Source organism: Balearica regulorum, chromosome 1 (assembly GCF_011004875.1).
Source record: "Balearica regulorum gibbericeps isolate bBalReg1 chromosome 1, bBalReg1.pri, whole genome shotgun sequence".
Classification (NCBI taxonomy): Eukaryota; Metazoa; Chordata; class Aves; order Gruiformes; family Gruidae; genus Balearica; species Balearica regulorum.
The window spans coordinates 14446417-14474306 of NC_046184.1; the positions used below are offsets into that span (position 1 = coordinate 14446417).

Below are 27890 nucleotides of genomic sequence, written 5' to 3' on the forward strand. Positions count from 1 at the left end.
AGTTCCTTGAATGAACACTTAGCTGAAAGCCTGCTTCTCCCAGCAAACAACCCCCACTGTGACTGTAGTAGGATAAATGTTCCAAGATTTTACTGCAGTTTTCAAAAGGGTTTAAAAAATATAATAAGTCAAAGTAACACCCAGGGGATTTACACTAGGGAGCAGCAGTTCCATTAACATATAAAGAGAAGGCTTAAAATATAAAGATCAAAACATGCCTCTGCTTTTTGGCCTGCTAATCTACCCTTAACAAGAAAAACAGCTTAAAGAGCTGCCATCCTACAGCGAAGTTCCTCCCTTCATTATTGTTTTGCAATAAAACAAAATCAATAGAAAAATATGGGGGTCAGAAAAGGAGAAATTTGACTTTCCATTTCTAGATCTCAGCTACATTTTTTCTTGTTTAAGGCAGATTAGCAGTTCAGAAAATGAGCAGGTTTCCTAATTTACATTAATCTCTGCCCTGCCATGTATCCTAAATGAGATGTTTTCTTGCTAGGACTTCCAGATACTTTGCAGTTGTAACTTTGCTGTCTCACACTATAACATCAGCTCTCACAAATATCAGCCCTTCTGCAGATGACCATGTTCTCTATACTGATGGTTTTCTTGGAAGGCATCTGTGAATTTATGAATGGTGTTAATGCTTCTGGATCTTGTTCCCCATTCATAGCGAAACTAGTATGTAACTGAGAGGATATTTTTGGTAAATAATACGCTTTCCAAATCTGAGTAGATTAGGGAGTTTCCAACTGATCTATAAATATGGGTCAAATATGCCAGATAGTTTGATCTGGAAAAATGGCAGAGCCGAAAGCTGACCAACAGAGTATTATTTAGTGCAGCGGTCAAATCATCATTGAGGAAGGAGACCATATTGAATAAACTGCTTCTTGAGTAGATTGAAGCCTACTTTCATATGAGTGAATCCAAATGGCGACAGAGCCATTCTGGAGCGAGGCTGAAGACAGCACCGTGGTGGCTCCTGGGGAAGGTGCTCTGTGTCTACAAGCAAGCAAAGACTTGGAGGAGCGGGGAATGCTCCTATGTCCGCTTCCACAAAAAACATTCATGATAGAACATTTGTGTTCACTAATTGTGGTTGTAATTAATTTTATATACTCCATACTTATAACACTGCCTGGTCTTTATTTTGCAGTTTATCTCAATGAATCATCATATTTCACTTTGAAATAATTTCCATAATTACTTTTGCATCTATTTTTCATGCAAATATTTTGAAATGCCAGCAGTGCACAACTAGAGCTGCAGATTGTTCTGGCAATATGTCAAAAGCTCAAGGGCTGCCGATACTCTGCATATAGGTGTATAAAGGATTTTTTGGGAGATACGTTGAAGTTATTATTACTTACACAGCTCTATGCAGTGTAGTATAGAGTACAGATAACTCTTCGGATTACATCTAAGCTTAAAATAGATAGCCGTAGGGAAATAATAATAATGGAAAGACCATGCAATATTATCTTCCAACTTTGGAATGCTTCTTTTTTTTTACCTTGTTCCTTCTTAAATGATACATTTTAAAAGATTTTGAAATAGTAAATAAAGGAAATAAAGCATTCTATCACATACAAATACACAGACCCTCACACTGTGTGACCTAAGTCCAGATCTGTCTAACCCATACCAGCAACTTCCACCACTTGAAATAACTGTCTTACCATTAAGTTTGGCTATGCTGCAATCACTCCTGTCAATAATTAGGCTCATGGGGGCATCTCCAAATTAGCTTTCAGCTGCTTAAGTCAGCTCCTGATAAGAATATGTAAAGTTGTAAAACTTGTACAAAAACTGAGTAAACACTTGAGCAGTCAGCCCCTGATAACTCCCACGGGTATGGTCCAGACCACTTGAACCTACACTTCAGATGCTTAATGAGCCAGTCCTCACACAGTAAATGATTATGCTCCTATTAAAAACAACATGGAGAGATAGGCGCCTGTGATGGGCTCCACAGAAGGCTACCTATAACTTATGTCCCATTCAGTTGCACATAAATTTCAAGCATTGCTTGATAATAAGGATACAAAAAATTAACATATGCAACAAAAAGAGACTGTGATTCCCCTTAGGTAGCCCTACAATATAGCTATTTCCAAGAAAATGAAGGAAAGATATTTTTCTTGCTAGCAGGCACCTTTTTTTGCACTGACTATCAAAAAAAAAGATTCTCGTTGAGAACCACAGTCTATGAGCTAAAACAAATTCCCAGTATTCACTGCAGATGTGCCATTCAGAGATTTTAAATCTGTTTATAACCTATTCTACTCACTCTGTGCAAATGGCAATTTTCAGAGACGTGTAACGTGGGTGGATTTTTTTAGGAGAATCATACCATTAGGGATAGCTACCTCAGTAAATTTAATTTACTTTTGAAGTAGGAAAAAAGTAAGAGTTACTGAAAGGTTGTTTAAAGAAGAACATTAAGGACAGCAAAAAAGGCTGAAGTGAAGAGAGGTCATGATAAATTTCTGAGTATTGGTGGGTGAGGCAGGTTGTTTATGGTGCTCACTCTGGGGTGCTCTGAAATCATGAAGGTAAGTAAAGATGCTATATTAGTATAGGAAAGTTGAAAATAATCTTCAAGACAAATACCTTATGAAACAAACTAATCTTTGCTGCTGAAGAGGATCATTTTAATGTGATGTATTATTCATAAAAATGAATGCATGGCTATATTCAAAGCTGAGCCTGAAATGCCTCAGAGCATCTGGACAAGAAAGTAATATTTAAATAACTGCATCTGTACAAGCAGAGTTGTAGATATAAGTGAGCTTCATATCAGTATAGGTCTTCTTACAGGGAAAATGAATCACCTAGTACAGTATGAGATATCTTTATCCTGTTAGAATTGGATCTCCGCTAGAGAATATATCAGTTTGATCACAGCTTCCTTCCTAGAGCTCCTGTTGTTACAATAGTACATTTTTTTTGAGCATAAAATACGTCTTATATTCCAGTATATCAAAGAAAACCTTATTTTAGAGTTTCTGAGACTTCTGTTGAGTTAAGATTTCCTGAAGGAAAACCTTTCTTTGGTCTGATAATCTAAGCAGGAGTAGCAGTGCTTCTGCTTTCAGGCTTATGTTTTTCCCATGGAGCTTTACTGAGCTATGATGTGGTCATGCGGTTCTTCCCTATAACTAGTCAAAGAAAGAACATCCCATTCTTCTCTTCCTCCTGAAGAACCACCAGATTGTGTTACATTAAATTAAAAAATGCAATTATGCCACATATTGCAGTACGTTCCAGGAATGTTGACCATGAATTGAAAGCTGACTTACAAACTTTCATGCATTTTGTACCAACCATTAGTTCTAACTCGCCTATACCAAACATCTGAGTTCTTGGATTAATTTTTCACAAGGAAGAAGCAGATACACTTTGAATTGAACAGCTTCATCTCTGTTAGTTCCTCTGTTCTCATGCCTACTTCTCCCTCACTCCCACTGCTTCAGCAAACCTCCTTCCTCTCAACCTCTTCACCATCCTGTTCTTCCCACTCTATCTGCTTCCACGCTTTCTGCAGACCTCAAATATCCCTGTTCAGATCTGCTCTACAGGCCATCCCTTCACCCTATTTCCTCAAATGACAATCCTCACTAGAGAACTGCAGAACAGAGCTATCTTCACTTTCCTTCTTGAAAAGAAGTGAACCCAAGAAAATATCAGCTAATTCCAAAGCAGCTCATGAAATCCAGTGTACAGTCGTCAGACGTTTCTCTGTCACTGATCTCCTCAAAATGGTGTGCTCAGAAAATCCAAGAGGTCCTGTACATACCTGTCAAGTACTCAAGAGACTTCTGGGACTAAAATGACCCGCAAATAGTGAAAAATATCCTTTCATTGCAGTGTGCCATTGCCAAAAGAGCACTCCTCTACACTGTGCAGCTATTTGGCTGAAAATGAAATCTGCAGACTTTCAGTTTGGTTCATGACAATTGTTGATTCCCTTTGTTTCATTCCCATTATTTTAAGAGCCTTGATGTTTTCAGTGTCATCTAAACATAACTGGTCTATGTTGTAATTAAACTTTGATCAAATTTTTAATGGGATCTCAGAGGAAAACAGTATTTGACTAGCATGTATTATTCTGCATGTATTAATCAAGTGAATTCTTGTTGAACTGCCTGAATTTCACATAATAACTACTCTTCCCCATTGTTAATTAGCAGAGCAGGAAAATGATAGAATCTGTCACTGAAATAATACTTTTGTATCCAGAATATTCTGAAACTTTTTATTTCAGTTGTCAACTCTGATTCACTCAGTTTCAGAATACCATTTTTAGCCTTTTCTGAGGCACTTTACTTAAAAATGGAATATCCCTATATTCAAAAATAGTCCAAAACAATATCAAACCATACATTTATGGCATTAAGCGCTTGAATCACTTAGGCCAGCTGTCCCTTATAAATCACCATTAAATAGCACTTTAGCAAGTATTGCTCTTAGTCAGTATTTTCATCAGTAATCTGGAAGCAGGTCTGAAATCACCATCTGCGACACTTTCTGAATCATACAAATATTGGCCAAGTGGGAACAAATCTTGAGTCAAGCTAGTCATATGGAATATAGTAAACAGAGGCTTTGGTAAACCAAGTCTACCTTAGAACCAGAGGAAAACAAAACAGACCCCCCATAGACCTGTAGAGACAAGGAATTGAGACTACAAGAATACCTGTTGCTGGGGTTCACATTTTCAGAAGGAAGCTGAAAATTCTTCCAGTCTGCAGAAAAGCTAATATGCCTTATACCTTCTGCTTTGATATATTCCTTACGCTAAAAACTTTGTGTTCAATTTCTATAGGTTATAATTTATTTCTTGAAACTGAGAAGTGATTTGATTTCAGTAGGTAAGTATCCTAACACAAAGAAAGTATCACCTAATAATGGACTTTCACACACAGCATAAAAGACGTATCAAGAAACAGCTCCTGGAAGTTCAAATGAGACTCATTAAAATTAGAAATTAGGCACCTTTTTAAACAGAGTATGATTAACAGCTGGAAAAAAGTACACAAAGTGGATTCTTTTCCTCTTGTAGAAAGTATAAGGTCATGCACTGTAGATAATAACAAGAATACTTTCAGCTATAAGCTAGAAATGACTGAGGAGGAGAAAGTTCAATGTACATTAGTCAATCACAGTCTGACAATGAGCTACCGATGGGAAAAATGCAAACACTGCCCTAGAATGTATCAGCTCAATTATTTCTAGTAACGATGGGGGGAGTATTAGTATGGTACTGGTAAAGCATTGCTAAGACATCACTTCAATTATTGTGCGTAATTATGAATGCTTGTGTTCAAAAAAGATTAACTTAGGCTGAAGCAGCTGCAGAGAAGGACTACTAGGATGATGAGAAGAATGTAAAATATGTCATAAAAGGAGACAGAAAAAGCTTGTCTTGTTTAGAGAGAGGATGACTGTTATCACTAAATATAACGGGGTTGTAAAGGAGCTGTTTAAGCCAAAGGACAATCACAGTGTAAGAACAAAGGGTGGAAACTGGACTTGAATAAATTTACTGTAATTTAGATCCTTTTTAATCACTAGGCAAAAAAAGCATTGAAACAATTTTGCAATAGGAATTTGGGAGATAAATGACTCTAACCAGCTTTAAGACAGAGCTTCAATCCACAGACGTTCAAGCTACAGCATCTTTGTCATGGCTCCTGCAGCACCGGGGACCAGAGCCAAACCGTCCCCTCCTGGGGACGGTTCACCAGCACCACAGGGGTCAGGCACCAAAATGGGCCAATCACCCCCAAACTGCAGGGACTACTGAAACAAGCACTGAGCTTAACTTGTGATCAAACCCTGAAGTTAATACAACTTATCTTGTCTCAAAGAAAAGAAAACTGTACCTTCTTAGAAGCAGCATAGTTTCCAGGTTCTCTGTAATGTCAGAAATTCACTTTTCAAAACTTACACTAGCCATACATTTATTTTTTTCAAAGCAAAGCTCAAATGGCACTGAAAATGCCATGGTTAAATGAACTTTTACCAAAGTTCATATACAAATAAGTAGTATTTAGATCAGGCTGCCAAAGATACGAATTACCTGGATATCAAACAAATAGTCACTGTTTCTCTTGTACTTCACGTGAGTAGGAAACACTGCTTCAGCCACTAAAAGACAGGTTACCACTTATTAACAGTAGTTCAACTTAATGTTGTCTGACTCAATTAAATAAATGTTGCTGCAGGTACCTTTCTTGCTGCATATGAAGTGGTGAAGCAGTGCTTTACTTTTTAATAGCAATCTAGCTGCATTATGATCATATATTTTCCTCCCAAAACCCCCAGTTTTTTAAAAAAGGTCATTCCATTACATTGGCTTCCTGAAACACTTCAGATTTATTATTTGTCCTCAGGGCACAAAAAATACAAAATCTGCTTATGAAGACTCTAAGCTATTTTCCCTTGATTAGAATAATTTTTAAACTACTTATAGCTTCCCACCATGCTATCAGTTTTTGCTTTCTTGAATGCCATAGCTGCTATAATTAGATTGATAGTTTCTCACTTTGTTATTCTGAAAACTGTAGAACTGTATTTAAAAATACACCTCAAGAAACAATCTACAAATAAAATGGATGAGGATTTCATGCTAAAGTGCAAGTTCCTGTGTCTAGAACTATTACTAAATTTTTGTGAAACAAGGTATTTTGCTCATGTGGCTTGTGGAACTCATAAAACCATGCCTACGATTATTTCCCCTGAAAATATCCACTTGACTGTATCCCATTTTTATCAGTTCCATAATTCATGTGTTTTCTCTGGTGCAACTACTTGCTTTCAAGATGGTTTTTTTTTGTGACAAATAAAGTAGAGGGAATACCGTACATTTTCTTTTACTAGTAAAACAAGGAGGAAAATTTTTGTCAATTAAAAAAGACAATTAAAATAAAAATTAAGCAGGATCTTTTGTTATTTGTGGTAGACTGTGATTCATGAAAGTGAACACTAGTTGAATAAGTTTTTGAAATGTTTTGATATACGGGTGAGATTTTTTAAATGGGTGATGTTTTATGAAGCTATTTATATTTCATTTCATTTCATTCATTTATAAAGAAATATCTAGGATAACCACAGGAGGCTCAAAATAATGCATGCCACAAGATTACAATAGGTAGGACTCAAAAACCTGGACCCTCTCATAACCGGTCGGCAGATGCCTCTGTTAGAAATTGCAATTGAATTCAGTTAAAATTTAAATGCTTTCCGAGCCATTTACTGGGGACTGGAATTCAGCCTTTAAATACACATGGGAAACCATCAAATGTGAGGCAATAAAACAATGCATGAAAAGCCACTTGTCCTAGCGAGACTCTTCTACACCAGCTTTTGAGAAAGCACTTCAGAGGGTTTGCAATAGCACGAATTCCACAGCCAGCATAAACCCAGATTGTGTTAACAGTAACTTTTCCTCCTTTTTCTTACCCTGTGCCAGCAAGGTGACATTAAATAGAATTTTACTTCAATCAATTTACTTATTAAATAAAAAAGTTGCTTCCTGCAATTTTTAAGCTATGCTTAAAGAAAACCATAGCTGCACTTCAGCTGTTCCCAAGGCTGAACTATGAAGTGGTTTGTTACCAAAACCAGACAATACCCTGAGTCTCTGAAGGAAAAAAGCCAGGTTGGGACTCGGCTCCAGACAGAGACTATGCAGACATGCCGGTGCGTGAGCAAGAGGTCTTGGCTTGGCAGCCAGTGGAAGTCTGATCAGCCCAGGACGTGGGACACTCGTGTGCCTTAGGGCACTAATTCCCTACATGCCACCGGCTGCATCAACTGTACTGTGATGTCTAACGACACCTGAGATGCTTGTGGCATCCAGAAGATACAAGACCTAATGGGGAACCACATCCTCCTCTGGCAGGTGCTGGAAGGTAAGCGATGGCTGCAGGAACCACAACTTGCTCCAGATGTCCAGGTATGGGCAACTGAATCTGGCCCTAAACTGAGCGTAAGGGGGCTGCAGTGGATATTCCTACTCTGAGATGTGTGAATGTACATCCTGGCCCAGCTGGCATTTTTAAATCTCTTTATTTTTGCTTGAGACTGTAATTAGGCAGTATCCACCTTCCTAAAGACAAGGATGGACAGGAAGAGATCAGGAATTCATATTTTCTTTTGCAAATAGTTTATCTCAGAAGACAAAATTCTGTATTTCCTTCTTAAATGTAAAAATCTGTATTTCAGTGATTGCTTTACACTCAAATAAATCTAAGTTGGAACTATATCAAAATTCCCCAAGTCATTTTTCAGAAATACACAATTTCAATCTCCATACTTTACTGACAAATATTGATGTTGTAAAGCTCAGTCACAGAAAAGCCAAAGAAAATTAACCAGTGGTAAGCTGACCTTACTTTGTCTTTGGGGAAGGAATAGGAAGGGCTCTTACTGGAGAGTCAGAGTTTTGCTAGCATTTTACTTAATGGACAAATGCCACAGTCCATTTCTTCTCGCTGGTTTGTAAATTTATGCTTTGGATATTAATTAAAGTAAATTTAGCAGATGGAAGTCCTCTGCTATGGGCCAGAGACTCTATGCCACTGAATTCCCTGTATTAAACTTTTAACATTGTCATAACCTACCTGAAGTAGACACCATTTTTCCCATGGACTATTGCACACTTCTAGTAAACTTTATACAGCTCTTATGATGACAGGTGAGATCTTTAAAGCTAGTTTTCTAAGGAACATCCCAATCAATGAAATTTAAAATGCTTCATATGCTATTAAATCAAAATCCTATGTAACCAAATGTTCTACTTTACGAAGTCCCTCAGTCTCTATGAGCCAATCTGTCCCACCCCTACGAGTTTACTGACTAGCTTTTTTTCCATGTGAAGTGACTACACCTTCTTTGAGCGTACCTGTGTAACCACAAACTTACAAAGCTTCAGGAACAGTCCAGTTTAACCCTATTGCTTCAGTGGTTAATCAGCTCACCAACGCACTGCTCCATTTGCCCTGAAGAATGGTATGTATTTTGTACATCATCTATCCTTCCTACCAAGCGCAGCTACAGCTCCCTTCAGCTTTTGCTTTTTCCCACAAAATTCCTCCCCCCCCCGCCACTCTAACAATAATATGACATACCATAGTTGTAATAGTGTATAGTTGACCTTTCCGCATTTGCATTGCCGATGCTTTATACATTTTATGGTCTAATATTGTTCCATCAAATAAAGAAGAAAATGCGATCCATAACTTTTTGTGTTGAGGTCCAGAGCTGAGCTACTCACCTTGATTCCTTCTAAAATCAATGTGAAGAAATCAGTAGTTTTGGAGACAAGTCATCTGACTAGTTCAGATGGCTACTGCAGGGTAAGATGACCTATGTCCCCAAAGTGTCAGTCTCTCTCCCAGAGAAGGAAGGAAGCAAGCCCAGGGGGACCAGCTCAACTGCTCGCCACAACCACCTGCCATAACTGAATATGACAGACATCTTTCAAAATTCCGTTGGATGAACAGCAGCTAGTGTCAGAAAATTACATCTTCAGAAGTACTTTGCATTTCAGTGCTAGTCCTTGGTAAATGGGGCACCTGAAGGCACATCTGTGTGTGAATGCCTCAGCCAGCCAGCCAAGTTCCCCACGTTATACACAGCAAAATTGAAGTACCTAATGAAAGAATCCTCAGAAATAGGCTGAGGACATCCATCTAGGAGAAAACCCTGAATGTTCCTGGTTTTAAAAATGTGAAAAAATCAGTAACTAAATTCCTCAGAAATATTTCTCAGGATAGAAAAACACTCTTGAATTTTACATATCCTGCTCAGCATATTTCAGTGGAGAACAAATGAATATTTATTTGTTCCGTGCCTTTAGATTATCACACATATTTGATAAATTGTTCAGAGCAAATCTGAATTCCGTATTAATGCTAAATTTTTAGGCAAACTTCAATTAGAAGCTAGCATACATCTCTTTGATAGTCTCAGGAAAAACTGCAGCTAAAGCACATGCCAGTTTATTTTGGTTGAACTTTTAGCAGATTATGACTGAAGATTTTTTAAAGAGTTCACTACATCTTTGCCCTCCTTAAGCAAAGGTTATCACAAAGCTGCCTGTTTGAATGAATTATGGCTACTGGGTGGTCACTAGTGTCTGTGATATTACTTATTACATGTTCAGTGATAAATTTAAGTAGGTACTTAACAAGGAGAAATCGCTACCAAGACCTTTATTATGGAATCTAAAAATAGTAAAGTTTCATTTACAGGGAGAAAATAATGAGCTCAGTGTGCATATGTGCTGAGCAAGCAGATGGAATATTTCAAAAAATTCACTATTCACATAAAAATTAAAAATTTAAACTTAATTTTTCTAAAAATTAAGACTTGCAGGATGGATAAAACAGCTCTTAAAGATATTTTTTTAATCTAGAATTCATTAATGCTCATATTCTTCATCTTAACAGCTAATGCTGTCAGCATTTATTGATTCAGCCTTCTAATAATTACATCATCTTTCCAGCACGTCAGAGAATGTCAAGGTGACCATGATGCCATATGACTGGAGTATCACTGTGATACTCTAGTGTCACAAAATATTTGTGTCAGTTGTTTATCCAGAAACAGACATATAGCAAATCTCAGAGTGTTAGCGGAGCAAAATACTGACTTTATTAATAATCTGCTATGTAAAATGTTTTATCATTGTCTGTAATGCTGCCAAAATAGCATTGTCAAGCAATTATTTAAGTATTTCAATTTAGATGAACTAGAACTCAGTGAGGGCACTTTGACCAACGTTAGGTCTTCCCAAAACACCATGAGGTCTTTCAACATTCAGCTATTTAATTTGATGTTATCTGAAAAAAAAACCCAAAACCAAGCCACATTCTCACACAGCTATGAAGCATCTTTACTTTTCTGCAATGAGGTTGAATATTGTACATGTGTATCTTATGGATTTCTTCTGAAGGTTTGCTTCCTTCAAGAATTCAACCAGATCAAGCTTAGGCTTATGAAAAGACAATTGCTCTGTTTACAAACTGCACTGATTTTTAATAATTGCATTATTAGTCCTAAGGGTTGAAATGAGTCAAGAAATACCGTATATTAGTTCATTTGATAAATGTAAAAAAACCTGGTTTAGGGCTTTTAATATCTTGAAGTTATAGTTTTGAACTAAAAGCCATATTTTCTTTCTTTTCAGAAGCAAAATTCAGTGTTCATATGACAGTAGGTCCAGTACGTCACTAAAGATAATTAAACTCAAGAGTAGATAAACTAATAAAATATAAACACATGTATTTTCTTAAAAAATTAAAACTCATAATTCTTTTTCCTTCTCTTTCAAGAACTTTATAAAACAAAGTGCCAAGTCACGCCTGGATTGACATGATCACCCTGGAATAATGGATTTCATTCAGTAATAAAATGCAGCTGAGCAGAACTGAAGAACAACCCTACTCCAAGGAGTAAGGACTTCCTGTGAAGGACTGTACTTTTTCTTTCTGGGGATTTTTTAGCAAGGACGACTGGACTGAAATCACTTTAGGACTCGGGCTCTTGAGAGGTGATGCTTGCACATGAACAAGTGCCTTTTAATAATTTCACGATTTTCACCTCAATCTAACCCCAAAATTGTACTGTAATCAATAAAACCTCTTTTTCCTGTGGCATAAACTGTGAGCATGACCTTGTGCGCATGCAAAGGCATAATCGTCTCTTCTCTCCACCTACCAAAGCTGCTGGCAATAGCTGAGCGGGAGCAGCACAGAGAGTCTCTGCCCTTCCCTCTGCGCGCCAAGAGAGCAGGGAGCCAACCTTGATCCCACCGTGCCACACAGCTACATGGGCTTGGTAGCCTTCTGCTCTAGTTCACATATTTTAGCGCCTGATAAAGATGTAACCATGCTGATCATTCTCTACAAACAGCAATTCACTTTCATTGGTATATTCTTGAAAATTGGATTATTTATTTTACAAGACCTGGAGCAGATTTTTCTTGTGAACCATCTCTGAAAACACACAAATGATTATCAGTCACAACACTGATAACAGACAGGCAAACAGTGAAATCAACTGGTAGGACAGGTGATGATCAGAATCTTAACAGAGGGCTCTTGAGCTCCGTTTTCCTGTAAGCCTGATTTTTCACCACATATAATCAACTCCACTTCGAAATATAACAAATTGGCAGATATGGGGGAAGCAGTCTGATCACAACATTTGTTTGTCATAATATGCCAGAAATTAGTTTACAAACTTGTCTCCGAAATTACAATAATAACCGTTTCCCAATATCCTTTCACATTTGCAAGAGGCTTCAATGCATCTTAATTGATGAAGTCCAAGAGCCCAGTAATTCAGCTTGAATATGTGATCGCATCCTGATAAACACAAAATGCAGGGAAAATAATGGGCCTGGCACAACGGGAAAGTTGGGGAGAGAGGGCTCCGACTGACTGTCGCGGCACAACACATGACAATCAGGCATCGCAGAAGCAGGCACAGGACAAGAAGCGACGCAGGCAGGCGCATTGGCAGCGTGAAGTTCATGCAGCCGTGGGAACATTTGTTTAACATATTCTTGAGGCATAGACACACAGAATGCAATTTTAAGATGGCCCTAAATTTCTAGATGATGGCCTTTTCCCCCCTACTTAAATAAAGATACCTCTCTGTTACTTCAAATTACCATGCAACTTCAGCCTGTCAATCCAGCTAAATATAGCTCTCAAAGCATGATGACAATGTCTTTTAGAGGCAAAAGCATTTTGTTATTGTTGCCACAATCAATGAAGGCTCAATTAGTTTTTCCTTGACTTTTATGCATTATTATCCATATTATAATAACAGTCAAGAACAGTTAAAGATCAGGTTTTATTGTCCCAGTATGTCTGTACAGAATAATAAAGAAGAATGTCCTTGCTTTAGGGATGACACCCTAACTGTTGAACAAATAAGACAAATGGTATTGTTAAGAAAATAAAATAATAATAAAAGAGAATTGAGTCATACATTGACATTTCTCTAATCAATGCCAAACAAGAGTGATTTACCCGTTTGAAAAAAAAAAAAAAAAAGAAAAGATGGATTTTAAGGTAAGATTTCAGTGAGAACAAGTAGCTCAGCAAACTTCCAGACATTTTTCCATGCATAAGGACACTGTGGAGAATTAGTCAGAGAGGTCCATGGCTACTCCCTTCAGTGTCTCCTGGGGTAGAAGAGTAGTCACTTCAAGGCCTCAGACTCTACTTGAATTGCTAATCTATTATTCAAGAAAATGGCCAGAACAACTCCATGTACCTAGTTGTTCTCCATGTCCTTCTCTTCCAACTGTCTTTTGGTTGGTTGGTTTTTAGTGAATTCAGTGCCGTATGAGAACTCAAGTGAATCCAGTATACCAGGTTCTAGCAGTTATGCTGCAGCTACTTGCCTGTCTCTTGGTCACAGCAGAATTTAGGTAGAAGATGTCAAGGTCTCCACACCAAGTCACCTACAAGTAGCCCAGGAAACTTTGTATTTCTGGGGTTACTCTTGAGAGTAAGCAAGCTGCTTTCATCTCCAAGATTCAGAGTCTTGAAGTGTACCTACATTGGGGTTTAGGTGTGGTTTAAGTGTTGGGAAAATGATGCAGGGTCCTTAATGAACTATTAGGTACCATACACTGCATGGAGCTGCGCCTCAGCACAGGGGTGGAGGAGCCCTGGGGAAGAGGCTGGTTGATGCGATGCCTCGGGAAGCCCAGGCTACCAAGAGGTGCACAGGGCAACTGGGCTCTACCCTTGGCCCATGCCCAGAAGCTCTAAAAACTGTTCACTTGGACCAAACTTTTCCATGTGGTCACTATTAATGTCTTAATCATTGTTTTTGATTTATTGTTGGTAAAATGAAGATAATGCCACAAGTACCACTGTATAAGTCTTTTTACGAAGAGTAGAAATTTGGAATATGCTGATTAATAGCATTCAAAGTGCACCAACTGAACATGATATTTGAAATTAGGATGAAAAAGAGAGAGTGAGGAACAAATACCTATGTATATGTATGGGGTTGTGTGTATATATTTATATAAACATTATTTTCCATCATTAAAAGGACTTACAATTAATACACTTCAAAAAGCATTGCTTGTTACTTTCCATAAGTATTAGTATAGATAAAAATTACCAACCTGTCACAATGAATATTTTAATCTCTTAATATATTTTTAGTGAAATTCATACCTCATTGGGATCAGAATCCTCTCAGAGGTATGAGGCAGCAAAAAAAACCCTGATCTGATCATTTTACAAAGTTTTACATCAGTTTTTTACTACATGCATTTTATTAAAAATTAAAATGCAATTAAAAAAATCACATTAAAATTCAATGATGCTCTAACTTTTCCCCGTACCATTTTCTGGCCACCCAGGGGACAAAACCAGATGTATATAAGACCTGAAAAAACATCACTACTGAATAAATGTACTTGCTAGATTAGACTGAAATTGGCCCCAACACATCAATTAGCACTTTGGTGTTGGCTATGTAAAACTGTCTCTAAAGACATTTTCTTGTTGAAAAACTCCAGGGGCCCCTTTACAAGCACTGCCGCACTGGAAAATGTTCCTCTGTGTCTCCAATGCAGTGACCACCTCTCATCTTACTGCAAAACATTAGGCGTTGCCTGTAGCATTAAACACCCACCTGCACCCCACTATTCAAAGCTAACAGATACAACCAACGGTACAAGTGCCACACTTCTACAGAGGTTCATTCTCCTTTTCAACCTTGACTACACAGATACCAGCAGGGGCTACAGGTATATTTGAAATGTTAAAAGCTTGAGTTATTTCACTGTCATCTTCATGACGCTCCAAAGACATTTGAAATAAATTATGGAGCAGACACCATCACTCACTTTTATGTATGTTAAATTGCAGAGTAACTCAGGGCTTCTCAGCAGATTAGGTAAAAGTGGATTTTGATGTCCAAGAGCTGCTGCTGCCGTGGCGGGGGGTGAGGGTAAACCTGATGAGTACGAGAGTACTTGCAGAAATGGGTGAAAGCATTCAGGCTGATGGGACTGGGTCAAACTAGACTCAAACTAGACCAGTTTAAGTATTTTCTCTGTAGGCTCCCTCTCTGATTAACTTGTTCCTCCAACCCTGGGGCATTGCTGTCTGACTTACCCAGTTACATGTGCAGAATTTTCCTCCTCAGCAGGTAAAATACTTGGGGGCACAGTTCATTATTGGGTAAGCATGGGTAATTATTGTCTATGCCACGATAATTGGAAGATGTGTTAATAAAGCTGAAACCCTTTCCATAAGGCACATATGATAGTCAACCACTTGTAGAAATAGTAAACTTTTGGCCATAAAGACATTTAAGTAGTAATTAAATGTTGTGACACACAAACTTTGAAAGTTTTATCATCGTTATGGTTTCATTACATACCATTTGCAGGGGGGAGTATCTTAAAACTAAACTCAAATGTAAACTTTCTTGACCAATGTCAATTTGGCACCAACTCACTATTTAATTGACTGTTAACAAATTCTCCAAGATATGACTGCTATACAGATATTTTATCTTCCTGTTAATTGGTAATTATGCATTGGCAGGAAAAACAGTGTTTCTTTCCAATTATTCCAGAACTCAGTGATTATTTAAACTTTGCTAATTAGCAGCAGAGGGCTGGTACATCTTCTGGGCAAATTGTATTTGATAATTCCTATTAAAATATACATGGCAGTAGTTGACTTGTAACAAACAACACACACACAAAAAAAAAGGCAGTTCAAAGGGTATTAGATACAGCACAAGGCAAATGGGGGCCTATTAAAATTTCCCCAACTGTTCTAATGAGAATGCCGAGGGTCATTTCTTCCTAGTTTACCATCTGTTTGGTTTCTGGCAAATATCTCCGGTGTGAAGGGAGGGTCCTGGAGCCCATTTGGCTTGTCACAAAGTAAACCAGGGATCTACAGCAATTTCAGTAAGTCGCAAAACTGCACTTCAAGAGCGGTAGCATGTACACAGCTGAAAACTTTTTTTAAGAGCTGGCATTTACTGATTATTCCTTACTTTTTAAAGCTGTGAACAAGCACGGAGAGGCAACGACTGAGCAGGAGGGCTCAATTTTATAGGCTCGACTAACAAGAAAAATCCAACAGTTGGCCTTTTTCCATCTCACAATGTTAGTGGGGGATATTTTCCTTTATCTGTCAAAATCTGAAAGCAAAACATTGCCCCAGAACCATCAGTGTTTGAGCATAAACTGATGCCAAAACCAAGCCTCTGAAGGCTTGAAACCACACGCCCCATCCAGGAGCCTTGGGTGCCTCCAACGCACTTGGCAGAGCAGGGGAGCACGACCGGAGCAGTTTTTGCAGTACCCTCTTGGAGATGACACTGTGGGTGCCCTTTGGCCACCCAGGCACCCCCTTTGCCCTTCTCCCTCTGGGGATGAAACCAGCAGCATCACCAATGACACCCCCCTACAGTCCCTCTGCCCTAAGATGCTCGTGACCTGTGAGCCAAAGGGGATTATGGGATCAGGGAACTACTTTCATCCTTTTCCCCAATTCCTAACTCGTACAGAGCCAGATCAAAATGATCCCTCATCTATAAATTGAAAGGGGTTTTTGGGTTTGGCCTGCTATGCAAACATGTATGTAACCAAAATACCAAGCAGAGGATTATGTGAAGGCTGCCTTAATCCTGTCAAAAGGCAATGGAATAATTTAAAAAGAAAAGACTGTAAGATAAAACATAATGCCAAGAAAATTATTTCTGGTGATTGCTCTTCCCAGGATTTCCTGTAGGAAATTTCTTATTCACCATATTTTAAGGAATATTTGTAACCATTCACATTTCTTAAAAATCCCAGTGACTCTATGTATTACTTACAGTAGGTGTGACCACCTTCATGGTATAGAAACAAAGAATTGCAAAAGAGGAAAGACTGCAAGATGATCTTTCATATTCTATTTTTTTGCTTTCTGGCAGATGGAATTCCCCTGTTCAGGCACTAAAATGTTTCCAGGTAACATCACTCTTACAGCCTCTGACAAAGTAGCCCACAGAGTTAAACAAAACCTAAAATTCACCAGCAGTTTATGACCTCGCAATAGAAAGGAGACATCTGTTTTAAGAGATAGTAAATTACAAGTTGTATAAACCTACACAGAAATAAACCAAAATTTTTCTATTAGCCAATTAGGCCTGTGGTAACACTTTCCAGTGTAATGAGAGCTTTGAATCTGCTGTTTCTACCATAATAGAGCCTATGGACTTTCAAAAGGATCTTTTCAATTTAGGTTGAAAGGTTAATGCATATACAAATATTATCATGAAACTACTTGTTTATTCCATGTTTATTAAAAAGTAAACATCTGTGTAGTAATTGTGATTTTTAATAAATTAGGTTTTGAGGGGCTTAACTGTAAAGGCTTACCTTTTCCACTGTAGTTGGTAAGAAACTAATTACACCAAACTTAAATAATTTGTCATGTGTACATGATGTAAAAACCTACTGGGGAGCCGGAAAGCTTTGGTAAGAGTCCGAATGTGCAGACATGCAGTGTGACTGGCAGGTCAAAGGCAAGCTTCGATGTGCACAGCCCAGCACATCTGTCTGCACAACCAGCCTGTCAGCCGGGACGCTCCCGTGTAACGAGACAGATTCAGGTCCTCAGCACACAGCGCTTATCACTGCTGAGGGATTACGCTATAATCTTCTCCTTTAATTGCAGAAATGATACTGTGTTCTTTGCTTTCCTGTGCACATGGCTTTGGAGGAGCTGAGCTGTATTTTCCTACTTATCCCAAGTTACAGACCAGTACCCCTACCACCCACCAAACCCATTTAACCTTAATCTCATTTGCAAGCCATCATTCCCATCAAACCCACCACTGCGTTTGTAGCTTTCTAACATGTTTTTTTTAGTAATCCTGTCTCCCACTTTCCTCTTATATATTTGGAAGAAGTCAAGCAGTGAGAACTCCTAAATGACATATGTACACCCTGGTTGTATGGGAGTGTAGCCTTGGTGGTCTGGCTGGTAAACCCCAGAGCACGGCCAGCAGATGCCCCAAGCTATCGAAAAGAGGTCAAATGCCAGCAAGAACCCTCAGAGTCAAAAGCAGAAGAAGGAAAGGAGACATGTGGATGGAGAGATCCCATGGGAGGCCAAAATGTGCCTCCAGAGAGATGTGGCGTGAGGGGTATCAGTGTGGCTTGAGAAAGGGGGAAATGAAGAGCAGGACTGCTCTTCAGCAGGCAACACTGAAGGACATGGAAATGAGTCCCAGGTATGCACCACACTGATCAGAAAAGGAGAGTGGAAATGATACTGGAGAGATGCAACATAGGGTATTTGTTGTACTGTGGGATCTAACAAAGAAAGAAACACTATTCTTAAAAGCTCAATTTAAGGATTATTTCTTTGTGAAAGGATCTTCACAGCTTGCTTAGTAAGGTTTCAAGTACACATCTATGTTTTATCCCAGTTCTAATTTAACTTTACAGTTTCAGTTCTACCGTTATCTGAACCCAGACAATGGTTCAGCTTGGGACCAAAGATGAATATTTATGACCACTATTAAGTTTTATCCCCAAAAGCTCACTCATTTCTCCCTAAAAGTGTTGTTAGAAGGTTTCCCAAATAAAAAGTTCAGCAAGTCTTATGTCAGTATAATCCCACAGAGGAAATCAGGAGCTATTTCTTTGGCTACACGATATATACACTGAAAAAAAAAAGAGAACATAACCCTCAGAATTAACTCTGTTAGTACTAACGTATTTTATCTTTTTTTCTTCAAAGCTTCTTGACACGGCTAACTAGCTGTGATAACTGACAATGACTGTGTCTACATCAAGTGATTTCCTAAACCGGGTAATTAAAAGATAATTGTAGTCACGATACAGTAAGTTAAGGCACAAAAGACAGATATGTTTATGTTGGGAAGACTTCATATTGTCGGGGCAGACTGGAAGATTATGATAATCTAGCGTGACCTCCTGTGTGATGCAGACAAGAGCATTTCAATGGTGATATTGCGAGGGAGAAAAAATATTCTTGCCTGCTCTGTAAGCAACCACTATCAACCCATTTTCAGAATATTGCTATCTTCAGGTTTTAAAGACCCAGCTTTGCCCCCCATCTAATCTATGATAAAACACATAAATCTTTGAATTGAAGTGTCTGAACCTGGCATACTCCTTGACATTTTAAAAAAATAATTTCCAGCAAGCTAAATCTAACCTGAACATCACCATCACTTGCTGGAAAGGAGGAGCATCTTCTTTGCTAACTGGAAATGATGACACAACAGATGGATCTAGAATTTCTGGAGAAAGTGCTTTATGTTTTTTTCAGAAAATGAAACAATGCCATTCCCATCTATGTTTTATTAAACAATACATTAAATATTGTGGACACTACTCTCTTTTTCTACTGCAAATGGTAGATTTTAAAATACTGACAATTTTAAAACTACCAAAAGGCCGTGGATGTTGTCTACCTAAATTTAGTAAAGCTTTTGACACTATTTCCCACAGCATTCTCCTGGAGAAACTGGCTGCTCACAGCTTGGACGAGTGTACTCTTCACTGGGTAAAAACTGGCTGGATGGCCGGGCCCAAAGAATTGTGGTGAGTGGAGTTAAATCCAGTTGGTGGCCGATCACAAGTGGTGTTCCCCAGGGACCAGGACTGGGACAAGTTCTCTTTAATATCTTTATCAATGATCTGGACGAGGGGATTGAGTGCCCCCCTCAGTAAGGTTGCAGATGACACCAAGTTGGGTGGGAGTGTTGATCTGCTGGAGCGCAGGAAGGTTCTACAGAGGGATCTGGACAGGCTGGATTGATGGGCTGAGGCCAACTGTATGAGGTTCAACAAGGTTAAGTGGTGGGTCCTGCGCTTGGGTCACAACAACCCCATGCAACACTACAGGCTTGGGCAAGAGTGGCTGGAAAGCTGCCCAGCCGAAAAGGGCCTGGGGGTGCTGGTCAACAGATGGCTCAATAAGAGCCAGCAGTGTGCCCAGGTGGCCAAGGCAGCCAACAGCATCCTGGCTTGTATCAGCCATAGTGTGGCCAGCAGGACTAGGGCAGTGATCGTCCCCCTGTACTCGGCCCTGGTGAGGCCACACCTCGAGTACCATGTTCAGTTTTGGGCCCCTCATTTCAAGAAAGACATTGAGGTGCTGGAGTGTGTCCAGAGAAGGGCAACGAAGCTGGTGAAGGGTCTGGAGCACAAGTCTGATGAGGAGCAGCTGAGGGATCTGGGGTTGTTTAGCCTGGAGAAAAAGAGGCTGAGGGGAGACCTTATTGCTCTCTACCACTACCTGAAAGGAGGTTGTAGCCAGGTGGGTGTTGGTCTCTTCTCCCAAGTAACAAGCAATAGGACAAGAGGAAATGGCCTCAAGTTGTGCCAGAGCAGGTTTAGATTGGGTATTAGGAAAAATTTCTTCACTGAAAGGGTTGTCAATCACTGGAACAGGCTGCCAAGGGAAGAGGTGGAGTCCCCATCCCTGGAGGTATTTAAAAGATATGTAGATGTGGTGCTTCGGGACATGGTTTAGTGGTTGAACTTGGCAGTGCTAGGTTAATGGTTGGACTTGATGATCTTAAAGGCCTTTTCCAATCAAAACAATTCTATGATTCTAAATTGTTTTTAAAAGTATATCATTTGCATGCTAAATACTTTTTGGAAGAGGCCAGCCTTCTCATCTGTCACTGCAGAGAACAAAAATGTTTATGTAGTTCTCAGTCCTGAGAAGCCATCACTACATCATTTATTGTTCATATAAAATTAAATTTAAAAGCCATTGTCATTTTTCTTTCACTCTTTACTTTTTACTGTGACTGCAAAGACACTGCACAAGAGCATCAGCTCTTTTGAAACATTCAGACTGTTTTTTTTCAATATATATGCAAACTGAGGAGCTAGCAAAGAAAAACAGCAAAATGAGAATTTATTTAAAATATTGCATAACAACAGTAAGACAACTGACCCTACAGTTTGCCTGCAGAAAGTTCAAAAGAAAGGTCATAGATGGCAGCAGCTTTTCTCTGACATGGTTGGAGGCATACTCAAGATGGAGCAGCAGACTTCCCCTGGGCATGATATTTGAGAATTTGTATTGATGAGCAAAATGAGGTAGCTCCAACCATGCATGACTGCTTTTGCATCTCTTTGGCTTCTGTATTTTCTCAGCCTGTAGGCTTGGATCTTCTTTTACAGATTCACAGATTGGTAGGAAGGGACCTCTAGAGATCATCTAGTCCAACCCCCCTGCTAGAGCAGGATCACCTAGAGCAGGTTGCACAGGATTGTGTCCAGGTGAGTTTTGAATATCTCCAGAGAAGGAGAGTCCACAACCTCTCTGGGCAGCCTGTTCCAGTGCTCAGTCACCCTCAAAGTGAAGAAGTTTTTCCTCATGTTCAGATGGAACTTCCTGTGTTCCAGTTTGTGCCCATTGCCCCTTGTCCTGTCACTGGGCACCACTGAGAAGAGTCTGGCCCCTTCCTCTAGACATCCCCCCCTTTAGATATTTATAAGGATTAATAAGATCCCCTCTCAGTCTTCTCTTCTCCAGGCTAAACAGACCCACGTCTCTCAGCCTTTCGTCATAGGAGAGATGCTCCAGTCCCCTCATCATCTTTGTAGCCCTCCGCTGGACTCTCTCCAGTAGTTCCCTTTTGGTCCACAGAATGCCTGTGTCACCAGTTTAGTCATTGATTTTCTTACCAGCAACTGAATGGTCAAACACATCAAGAGCTAGAAAAAGACCTTTGGCAAGTAAAAAAGGCCATGTCTTGTTCCCTGTCACACATCAGATGTTACTTTAACATCTGCCTCAGTGAAACACCCACTATAACAACAGCCCTGTTCTACAAATGAAGATACAAATTTAGGAAAAAAAAACAGACATACTTTGTAAATGGACAAAACTATTTAGGTTCTTAAAATTTTGCTTAATTTCCATTCTTAAATATTTAGGTGTGATCAAACATGGCTTATACACCTTGCCCAGTGAGTTTGCCATACAGGGCCATGATCTCCTCAATGACTTGATACAAACACCTGTTTTATGGCAAGACAATAGCTTGCCAGTAACTTGACTATCCAAAAAATTTCACATTGATAAGTGCTTTTCTTCTCACTTACTCCATCAGATCCTGTTCATCCTGTAAAGACTATGGTGGGAAAGGAGAAACAGCAGTACTACTTCTTCCAGAAAAGTGGATCTTTTGGTACATTTTACCTAAGACATGAAACACCCGTGGCAGCTGTGCTCTTCCCTTTGAAAGACCGAGCAAAAGGTTTGAGGTCAATCGGTGGTGCTATTCACAGGGGCAAAGTCCCTCTGAAATTATTCCTCAATACAGTTTTAAATAATGTGTTATTTATGTTGCATTATTTCATTTACCAGCCAACATATGTCTGCTGTATGACGCTCACTGGCCCAGGCCACTCATGTTTCACATGCATTATAACAGAGACAATTACTATGAAAGATTATTATGAAGAAAATACTGAAGTTGAACCCTAACAGACAAATGAACATTTAAACATGTAAGTGCAGTGCAGTTGGTGTCCCCTGTGACTGGTACCTATTTTTGTACCTTCACCCCAGATTTCTTGTTAGGCGTCACTCAGTTCCTCCAATTGGAGGAACACAACTCTTTTAATTATTTGTAAGGATATAGAAAATGCTACCGAATAACAAACTGCAGAAGGTATAGCTGTAAATTACTTGCGCAAATTTAGAAGAGATTTTTCAGAAGCACTTATCCTTAGTACAGCTGACCTGGCTGCTACCACTGAATGCAACAGCAGAACTTGAAATATGTAACAATTCTGCAAAACCTGTCCTGCCCCTTTTACTACAATTCGGGTTTTCGTACATAGAAAATAATTGGTTATATAAAATACCTCAACTACCATTCCAGTTGTAAGGAAGATGCTATTGTTAAGTGAGTGGAAAAAGTAGGTTGACATATGCTCAAAGGAATCAGTTTTTCAGCCCAAGAACAGTTAGATGCCTTGGGCTAAATGCTTTAGTTTATACCAAACATCACACCATTTAGAAATGGCTGTTTTAACCAGTTTAGCTGCTGAGGCTTTTCTCTCTTAAAATTCATACAATTTGGTACCAGGCTGACCAAAGATGAAGAAAGTGGAGGAAGAAGTAAAAGCTGTCTAAAAGCCACCAGTGCCTTATCTCATTGACTCCCACTGACTTCCATGTATTGTTGATTACTCAGCCTAAATTAACTTGTTTCAGTAATTGTGGTGTTATTGATGTCCTCTGTACAACCAAGTATTCATTACCCTGGGTTGCAGAATGTAAATTACACTGGACTTACTTACCAAATCCAAAAGCACTGGAACCACCAACGCTCTGGGAAGCCTGAACACTGGTAGAGGTGTAGAGCCCAGTTACTAGTAAGCCATCAAAGAAGGTACTTGTCGAAATAGTCACTGAAATGAAAGAAATACAATACATGTAATTATTTATAAGCAGTACTTAAGATCCTATACATGATCTGTGAGCAGACTCTTGCACTGGAATGAGATCCCATCATTCAGTACAGCATGTTCATCTGAATTCCCCCGATACTTATGACACTTCAGTGACTTTAAATTGGTTTTCCCATGTAATTTGCCCAAACAACTTGTTCAGCGTTCAAGCTGTGTGTGCCAAGTTTCACTATGCTCCTGTACAACTTCCTCAGGGTTTACTTAAAGAAAATTGACTGTTTTAGAGGTAAATGACTGGCATTTATTGGTGTTTGACTCAGCTTCTGTTCCTAAATGAATCATAAGTCCTGTACTAGTAATCATCCGCAGCAGGAACCAGACACATATTGAGCATTACAACAGGATCTGAAATGAACATCAAAAGGGTGGTCATGGCCATTTCTGCTTGGGAAGTTGCCTTTAGTAGAAGCACAAAACTATACTATACACTAAATTCACAATGAGTTAGTAAAACGTAGCATCGGAATATATGGCTTGTAAGTAATTGTCAAGATATTAGAATATAGTAAAAGCAATGAAATAAGCAGGTTATGGTATTGTTCTTTTTGACTTAAATAGAGTGCTAAGTTATGGTTATCATACATATTATAGTATTATACACTTAAGGTATATAGGCATCTGAGTCATTACAGAGTGTGTGTATTATTTCAATAACTCATGAATGTATTCTTAGGAGATTCTTAAATATTAGCAGTAAGGTAATCATCCAAATAGCATCTACTAGTAACACTGGAATCTATATATTCTTGTTAGAAATGACAAATCTTGCAATATTTATTTACTTTTTGCAAACGCTAATTCTCACATTTTTACTTTGGCATCTTTAAGATTGTATCATTGCATACTTAACATCAGCTTCAGTGGTTCTATCTCGGAAAGACCTAAATTATTAAGTGATAGGTTTAGGTTTCTCCGATTATATAGCTGCAATATCCTTTATGGCCAGAATGACTTGTCTAATCCTACAGGAGTACGCAACCTTCTTTGCTTCATAATAATCTCCTGTCTATTTTTTTAATTTACTTTTTTTTTTTCATATTCTAACACTTGGTTGCATACCTCTGAATTGAAAATCAGAACTTGGAAATTTTACAAAAAAATTCATTAGATAGCTTTACAGTGAGGTAATTTTTTTCTCTCTCCCCTCACCTTCATCCATCTAATATCATCCTTTTCTACATCATTTGTTGCAATTCTTTACCCACATTTATTTAAATGTGGATAAACTGCATTGCAAATCTATGGTCTACCAAATAGGACTTTTTTTTTCTTTTTAAACTGTATTGCCAAGGATAATGGAGCACCTGTCCTATGAGGACAGGTTGAGAGAGCTGGGATTGTTCAGCCTGGAGAAGAGAAGACTCCGGGGAGATCTAATTGCGGCTTACCAGTATCTGAAGGGGCTTACAGGAAAGGTGGTGAGGAACTGTTTATCAGGGAGTGTAGTGACAGGACAAGGGGCAATGGGTTTAAGCTGAAGAAGGGTCGATTTAGATTAGATATTAAGAAGAAATTCTTCCCTGTGAGAGTGGTGAGGTACTGCAACAGGTTGCCCAGAGAGGCTGTGGATGCCCCATCCCTGGAAGTGTTCAAGGCCAGGTTGGATGGGGCTTTGGGCAATGTGGTCTAGTGGAGGGTGTCCCTGCCTGCAGCAGGGGGGTTGGAACTAGATGATCTTTGAGGTATCTTCCAACCCAAATCATTCTATGATTCTGTGATTCTGTGACAAAGAACCTTGGCCAAGCAGATCAACACAAAAATATGTCCCTGCTGAAGAAGAGCCTCATGACTTGTAGCCTTGTACACTGAGGATGCATCAAGACCTTAGTTACCATACTGGTTCTGCTTTCATACTTTAATGCTTTTTTCCCCACTCTTAACACACAGAGATCAGCACTTGACAGGCATTGCTGATAAACTCCAATCCCTCCCTACATCACGTTCCACCTTGCCATATTGCTCTCCCTTGCTGGAAACATCATGAGCCAGTGACTGGCCGGGGAACTGAAGCAAGGTACTGCGAGGTGACTGCTAGTGATACACATTCAGTAGTGAAACAGTTGAGGTTTTTTTAGTCCCAACAGTCATTTGGTGTTTCATCTGGGGTACACATTGGCTTAAACTTACTATTAAATGTCTAAAGAACATGCAAACATTGACAGTAGCTTAATATCTTCTGAGCCAAGGAGCAATATTTACCAAATTTAATTTATTCTTCAACTCTTTATCTTCCTTTCTTTGATTATTCATTAGTATACTGAATAATTCCTGAATCCAACTTTTCTTCTCCCATGACTCCAAATTTCAGTGTTTTGCAGTAGACACTTCCCTGAATCCAGACGCAGGTTCAGAGATATATGCTCAATTTTTAAGAAAGGGCCACTTTTGAGATATATGTTAAAAGAACAGTAAAAGAGACTAGATGTTTAGAAAATAAGTGAAGTGTTATGGAGAAAAAAAGAAAAATCAAACAAGCAAACAATGAATTCTTCCTGTGTTTGATGATGAAGTGGCAAATAAAGTGGAACCTTTTCTTCCCTTTGTGCTTTTGAACCAACAAAGAGGCAAAACATATGTTGAAAAAATATGCCTATGCGTTATTTTTGAAGACTTGGCAAAACAGTCAGTGAAAAGCTTTGCTAGAAGGGCACTGGGCCAGTACTTTGCTGCCATTTTGTTTCTCTGTGGGGAATTTTACTGAATAGGATATAATGCAAAATCCTACTGTGAACAGGTGACCAGTTTCTCTCTGTGAAAGAAGTGATATTTTACAATGCCTGTATTTGATTTTGAACATATTTGTGTGATTGTCAACCCTCATTTTACATGAGCATGTAATAGGTCAATTTTTATTGTTGAAAAATTTCCAACACAGTATGGCTCCCTCATTAAGCCTCTGGGAAACTGCACAACGCCTCTAGCATATTTTTAAAAAACAGAGCACTAGGCTGTTATTATACATGTGTCATACATTTCAGAATAATTTCATAGTTCTTCAAGAGGAAAAAAATTAATCATGACATTCTCAGTGATGATTTTTTTCTCTACCCAGTGGTGAAATACATCAAATTCCCGTAAAATGAAAGAAAACACACACTATGCCAAGTGTTAATGACCAAGAGCAGGAAAGTTATGCTAATGCATAGCCCAGCAACAGGACCGTGATTTTATGTTGGGACTAGGGCTTGTTACTGAGGGTTCTCAGCTTCCCCTTCCAATAGCAACAAGAAGATTCCTCCGAGATCCCCTCCACCAGGCTTTGTTTTTGCCTTTACACTGGCTCATGCCATATGCAGTTGACACCAAATATCTAGCGTTTCAGGAGTGAGGGCTTAAGCCAAGACCCACCTGGACCTTGGAAAACATCTGGAGGGGCACAGCCGCACAGGGCACCCAGGACTGGGCAGGCAAAGGGGGCCCTGGCACAGCCCCACCATCTGCCTCATGGCACCCAATGGGTGACACAGCAGTGAGTCTCAGCTACAAGTCCAACCAGGCTCTGCTCCATCCTGCACAACACCCTTCCTTGGGAGGAGAATTTGGGTGAGTGAAGAAGTGAGGAGCCCTTCCCAGCCCTGGGGACTGCTCAGCCAGGCAGGGGGGACGCCAGACCTGCCACCCCCCACGGAGCAGCACCCCGTGGCCAGCCCTTCTGGATGCTGCACCGGGGTGAGTGGGAAGTCCCAGCTTGACTTGTCACACCCCTCACACCGGGGTCAGGAAGGGATCTTGTGGAGAGCCCGTGGGAGCAGGTTGTTCATGGTGCAGACACAGATGGGAAGCCCTCGACTGCCTTGAAATACCCCAGCAAGAGGGACAGAGAACATCTTCCTGAGAAACAAGGGAGAGCTGCGCTGGGAACAATTTACTCATCAGGCAACAGCAGGCTGCAAATATTAGAGGCAAAGTTGATAACAGCTACTTTAAAAGTTGCCCAACATTTCTTTCTATTTCCAGTTCCCAAGATCTTTGCCAATTTTTACCCTCTTGGGCTTTTTGGTGTTTTTTTGGTGTTTGGTTTGGTTTTTTTTTTCCATGATGTCTGCCTCGGACTAATTTAATTATTTAAGGGAGAAGTAATTTCAGGCAAAACACTTCATTCATTACTGAGATGAGGTGAGAGGAAAATATTGTGTTGCCCTCGCTGAAAAATTCCACTGTCCTTTGCTTTCAGTAGCTCTTCCACTCTGAAGTGACAGAGCTGTCCTCCAAGTTTGGACAAATATTTTTTTATATATATAAACACACACACACAAATAATAAAAAAAAATATCAGAGTTCACACATGCTCAATAGAGACAATTTCATTTTTAGCATCTAAGTATTTCTGGAGATTCTGTCCTCATTTAGC

General features: G+C 39.3%; 1 protein-coding gene across 2 annotated transcripts in view; it reads right to left on the reverse strand.

Moving 5' to 3' along the window:
* The window catches only part of RELN (reelin), a 297263-nt gene that overhangs the window by 223397 nt on the left and 45976 nt on the right, over nucleotides 1-27890 (reverse strand). For both annotated transcript variants that reach the window (XM_075738184.1, XM_075738246.1), the window contains exon 2: nucleotides 23369-23479. In XM_075738184.1, the coding sequence (XP_075594299.1) occupies nucleotides 23369-23479 (111 nt within the window). The remainder of the gene's footprint in view (nucleotides 1-23368; nucleotides 23480-27890) is intronic.